Raw genomic sequence first — 6,000 nt, 5'->3', positions numbered from 1 at the left:
TTTAGAAAATACACAATAAAAGTGTGGTAGAGCTAAAATAGCTAGCCAACATGCCCAATGCATTTTAAAAGGCACCAATACAAATTTTTATAAGTATTTAATACATTAAATTCAGGACCTTTAAAAGACCAGTTACTGTATATTTTAATTATTTTGCAGAAACTGGAAGATTAAAAATATTTCTAAAATGATTTTATATATACAAACTTTAATTGCATCATTTTTTCACTTCCTTTGAACTTGGAGAATTGAGTCTGGTGTAGAGTAATCATACAGGTAGCACTTATTAAAGTAATGTATAAAATACAATTAAGGATGACCACAAGTCTTCACATTATTTTCCTCTAAATTGAATAATCCAAAGTTAAAACGAATCTAGGACTTTTAAAGTTCTGTCTTGAAACTATGGGAATACATATTTTAGTTTATATTTTTGCAGCTTATTCCACTCTATCTCTGGAAATAGGATAAAATAAGATTCAGAAAATATTAAAAAAAAACATTTTCCTCTAACTGTATTCTCAAATGTAAATTTTGATAAATATTTATACCAAGTAAAGACTTTGTGGTTTTATGAGATGTAAAACTGGGACACAAAAATTATAATAAATAAAAAATTTTAAAGTTGCTCTTAAAAATGTTTTTGCCTGTCTCCATATGTCAACATGTAAAATATTTTTCTTCCTCTCCACAAAGGAATCTATATTTCTTTAAGTTTTCATTGTTGAGTTTATCAACTTTACCCCCACCCCTGCTGTTTGTTTCATTTTGTCCCAAGGTCTAAGCTTCAAAACTGCCACTAGTCCTAAAGACACAATTATAACTTCTTTAGTATTTCTTAATACATTCACTTTGGAAAAGTAAACTTCATTGCTCAGGTACTGAATATAATTTTAACTCTATCTCCTTATAACACACGGGATAACTCTGCTTCTTTTGATAAATTTTAAGAGATGTGTGTGGTACATACATGCATTCACAATATGATCCACGCATATTCATTATCTGCATGCATGAAAGAGAGACTTCTTAATAACAACAACAACAAAAAATCTGAACTCCAGGCTCTCATTCTTCCATTCTTTTCCTCCAGAAAATTCCCAATGGAATATTTTGACAACTTTTCATCTTCGAATCTGTTTCCTGGCCAATATCTCTGTTTTAAAGTGCCCTTAGAATAGTGATTCTTCATTACAGAGAGGCTTACAAAGTCTGGGCAAAATTAGGGCAAGACAATAGGATGAATTTTTTAACTTTGGCCCAACTGGAAAATACAGAGGCTAACCCATTTTCATGTGCCTCAAAAACTTCTTGCAATGTGAAATCTCACCTAAATAAACTGTGCATGCTACTGTTATGTAAAATTTGATTTATTTGGTATCTGGTCCTCATATTTATTTTTAGGTGCTACTGAACTGCACATTTTCTTTTGCGTAGAACAGTCATGAAAATATAGCCATCCATAGTTTAAAGAAAGCTTGATGTCCACAAAAACTCCTTCTAACCTAAAAATTTGAACCGACCTTGTCCTCAGTTGTTCCCACCAGAGATGTCATCTCCATCTCTCTTTTGTCCCTCATGTCATAACAGCTAAGAAAACACACTTGGAGCAAATGTACCTTCACACCTACTAGCTCTCTTCAAGTAATTAAATTTTCTGATAAGATAAAATCAAAAGAGGTGAGTGCACTAATATTGCACTCACAGTGGAACCACACAAATTTTAGGTCCGTCGGGAATTCAGTTTTCTCCAGGATAGCAAGTATATAAATGTTTACATTGGGTGGAGGGGCAACTACCCAGAAAAAAATTCATAGATAATGCAATGTCAGGAAAAGTTCACGTGTCCAAAATTATGGACATATTAACTGGCATGCAATTATTTCTTTAAAATATGATAAAACACAAAATCATGAACCTCAAAATTCTTTACCTCACCCAAAAAGGAAAAAGAAAAAGCATTTCAATTATGATTGGGGGAGGGATAGGCTAAGTAAAGGTCAGAAAGTCTCAAAGACATGCCTTGTCTTTGAATAAGTGATTCGTTTGCCATCTACCTACAGATGTAGGAAGACAGAAAAAAAAATAGTTGCCATTCTAGATATCTTTGTTTTGGTACACTGTCATAGATTTAAAGGAGTTGTTTAAAATTTTCTCTAAAGATAATTTAAGACAGGGATTACATAGAGGTAAATTAGAACCATTTTCACCAAGTTTCAGCTGTGTTAGTGCTTAGAATTTGCTTAAACAAGCAAATGGTGAAGTACAATAAAGAGAAGGCTGAGGACAAATTTGACCATCCATATTTCTCTATTTTTGACACTTCTAACTCCACATTATAGTCTAACCTCTTCAGCACTGTATTTAATTGACTTTTAGAACAGATATTAGTTACTGCATACCCGAAACTAATTACTCACAAATAATCCAGTTATAGTTAGGCCTGCTCTTCGCAAACAGAACGAACATCAGGTGCCTCAAATGACCCAAGCACCAATGTTACTCCATTTCTCTCCACTAATGCTACTGAACTGAAAAGATAAAACAAAGCACCCACACAAATGAAAGTAAAATCTGCATGTGAAACATAAAAATATGTCATGAATGAATTAAAAGATGAGAAATTCTGTGCTACGGGGTTAGATCCACTTTTGACATGGATTCATAGAACTGAATATTTTTTAAAAGAAAAAACTGTGCCTGAAGATTCTGTCATATTCCAGGGTCTAAGAAGGGTAAGAGAAGAGTTGGTTGTTTCTTTGTTAGATCTGTATAGTCCGATGTACAGGCTGTAAAGAAGTTCCCTTTTCTCTGCAGTAAAAGAAGCAAATATTATTCCCGAAGAAATACTAGAATAAATAGCCCTAGTTAAACAAATCTTACAGGGTTCAAGTTACCATATGCAGGTCAAATTAGCAGTTTCTCTGAGGACATTTTGAAAGAGGCAGCCTATCACAAGACTTTTAAGATCTTCTACTCCAAGAGTAAAAGAGGAATGGACAATGAGCGGAACACTGAGTGGTCACAGTTTGAAAAAAAAATGAGTGAAGAGAAACATCAAAGATCACTAGGTGGGGTTTCTCTCTACTGTTAGCCTCATATTTTTCTGCTGACTGGTTAACACTGATTAAAGTTTGATAAAGTGACAATTGTAAGCATAGTGTTAGAAGGAAATACGTGAAAGTATCCTTCTCTCATGTTAAAACCTTAAACAAAAATCTTGAAGAAATTTATGAAAAGTGGAAGTCCCTCCTGAAATTACTGCTTCTCATCCACTTAGACCATATGTTATTCTGAAAACTACATAAAAAATACTATTTGTTACAGGTGTTAAAAGTAAGGCTGCAAGGTTGTCTATAAAATGCCAGTCATCAAAACTATGGAAAAACAGTGCTTAAGTTTAGAAAAATAAGATCAAAGGACCTCAGGTGTCTCGTAGTTGTCCTCAACTACTTGTGGTTTAAAAGTTTTGCTCTATGGTACAGTGTAAAACAGACTGAGTTATAAATTCCATAGGGGAAGTAAACATAGAACCCACAACAACTCAACTTGTCCTAGCAGTTATCATTGAAAGTAACAATGAATTTGTGTTCCATGATTTCTAAAGAACAAAAGACTGGTTTACATTTTGAAACAAGATCTTCTTTGAAGAATAAAATTACTTAAACCATTTGAAATTGCCAAAGTTCTACCCAGAAAACTCCAAACTTTCCTGCCTTCAATCATAATCCTGAACATCAATGGCAAATAAGAATCGCTTAGGTGAATCCATATGAATCAACTGAATTTTTTCCCCAAAGCATGACATGCCTTAATATCTACCCATGGCAGAACTGCTTGAAATTTCCACAAAATTAAATAAGCCAAGTTATCAGGAAACCCATCCTTTCACACTTCCATTTTCTTCCTTTTTGTAATTAGGCAGAGCAAATGACACTGCATCCACAAAATAAGAATTATTGACAGTAATAATATTTCTTCAAAAAGGTGTGTCAATATCTGAGGGAAGATGGGATTGTAAGTGCAGTATTTCTTCATGTGCAGTTCGTTACTTCATGGGGGTCCCCTTTGGAATGAAAAGGCCTAGTGGAATGTGTGCTCCCCTCGAACAATGTGTGATGAAAACTCATAACGGTCCTGGCTTCTGTAGCCACAGATGTTGCATTCCAGTGGGTCCCGGTAGCCATGGCAACCCATGTGAATGGTGTACATGACATGGTCTAGGAAAAGGACTCGGCAATGCTCACACTTGAAGGCCCTTATCTGTTCTCCTTCTCCATTGAAAACCTTATAGATGTCCTTCAGAGAGCCCTTAGGAGCCTTGGTGGCATCCAAAGCCTTGACATCCTCCTTCATGTAAGCTGGGCTTTGTTTCCTCTTAGGATTTAAGGCAGGGTTTCCTTGGTAGGACTGGTGGTCATCGTGGCTGCTTTCTGAGTCAGTAGAATCCAGGCAGCTATTGCTGGGGGAGGCCTCTCTTTCCTGGGGTCGACTCTTTGGTCTGATGAGAGAGATAGGGCCATCCATGTTGTTTTCATGACTATCAGAGGTTTCCCTGCTAATGGGTCTTTCTATCCTATTGGGATGATAGACCTGAGAATAAGCTGAGCTTATGACTGGGGCCACCTCAGCGATTGTGCTTGGCGGGTGCTGCATCAGAGGGTGAAGGGCCTCAGTTCCAAGGTAGGTGATTGCATTGTTGATGGCTTGGTCCATCATATGAGACTGCATCAGCTCAGCCTCCTTCTCATAGGTTAAGTTCATATCAAAGTGGATATCTGGGTAGCTGAATCGCATGAGCTTTTCCCCTAAAAGGAAAAGGTAGGGGGGAAAAAAACACATAAGAAAAGGAAAAGACATTGCAATAGCCATTGACAGGATTTAAAACTATTATTAAAAAACCCCGCAAAGATAACTAATGACTTTCATTCTCCATATGAATATCTCATTCAAGTATTTAGGCTCTTCTGCTAAGACTCACCGATACTCAACATAAAGAGGAAATTAGTAATAAGTCATTTGCGTTTGCTCTAATGTCATTATAAGAATGCATGACTTGTTATTTTTGTTTTCTATTAAAATTGTTACTTGTATGATATTCACAGACTCTAGGAGAAATAATAAATACCAGGTGAAAATAAGTCAGAGACCATACTTATTTTTGCATATTTCAAAAGAAAGAGAGATCTTGTTGTAGCCTGTATTAACTCACTCTTGAGTAAGATTTATTTGGTTGATTTAAGTGTTATTTTTTAATGAGTTACAGAAAAACATTTGTCATTTTGGAGAATTGAAATGTCATTATTATAATACTCTTAAATGTTATATCATTTGATAAAATGAATGCAATTAAAGGCTATTTAAAAGTAAATTAGTGATTAATTCTAAAAGTACTTGTTCATGAAATTAGAAAAATTGTCTATTTTTCCTTTGCTTCTTGAAACAGACAATTATTCCCCTTATTCCATCACTTCCTTATAGACATTTGTGATTCTGGTAGGTGTACACAGTGTTAGTTTTTACATATGTTTTCTTGTTTGAAGTATATAGTTCTTCCTTAAGCTTTTGTATCAAAAATGTAATTTTTACTCCAGTACTTGAACATTAAGTCTAAAAGAGTTTTGGTGCTTAAAGAAGTAATTTTTTCCAAAACATTTCCAGATGTCAGAATAGCTTATATTTTAAATTTTTTCCACTAAGATAATGTGTTATTATCATCTTTTGATGGGTAGAGTTTATATATAAATCCTCCATAAAAATATAGGTAGACTTCTCATTGTGATATGTTCAGTATGTTGTGCGTGGAAGCTTAAACTATAATGTTGATAAGATTCACCTGGATAAAATAGGAGTATTTCCTAGTATTTAATTCATACTAGGAGAGCACAGAAAAATTTCCTGAAGGAAGTGCCATTAGGAATAAGAATGTGATAGAAAGCATTAGAAATATGGAGGAAGAAATATGGAAAAAGATTTGCTAGTAGGAAGGCAGAGACAGGA

The 6,000-nt window shown here is 34.6% G+C and overlaps 1 protein-coding gene across 7 annotated transcripts in view; it reads right to left on the bottom strand.

The window, feature by feature from the left end:
• Window positions 1-414: 414 nt before the first annotated feature.
• The window catches only part of Ikzf2 (IKAROS family zinc finger 2), a 156,087-nt gene continuing 150,501 nt past the window's right edge, over window positions 415-6,000 (bottom strand). For all 7 annotated transcript variants that reach the window (XM_048344821.1, XM_048344820.1, XM_048344818.1 and 4 more), the window contains one exon: window positions 415-4,808. In XM_048344821.1, coding sequence (XP_048200778.1) covers window positions 4,084-4,808 — 725 coding nt within the window. In that variant the 3' untranslated portion in view covers window positions 415-4,083. The remainder of the gene's footprint in view (window positions 4,809-6,000) is intronic.

The sequence above is a fragment of the Perognathus longimembris genome, chromosome 4 (genome assembly GCF_023159225.1).
Source record: "Perognathus longimembris pacificus isolate PPM17 chromosome 4, ASM2315922v1, whole genome shotgun sequence".
Taxonomy (NCBI): domain Eukaryota; kingdom Metazoa; phylum Chordata; class Mammalia; order Rodentia; family Heteromyidae; genus Perognathus; species Perognathus longimembris.
This window is presented reverse-complemented; position numbering and strand designations above follow the sequence as displayed.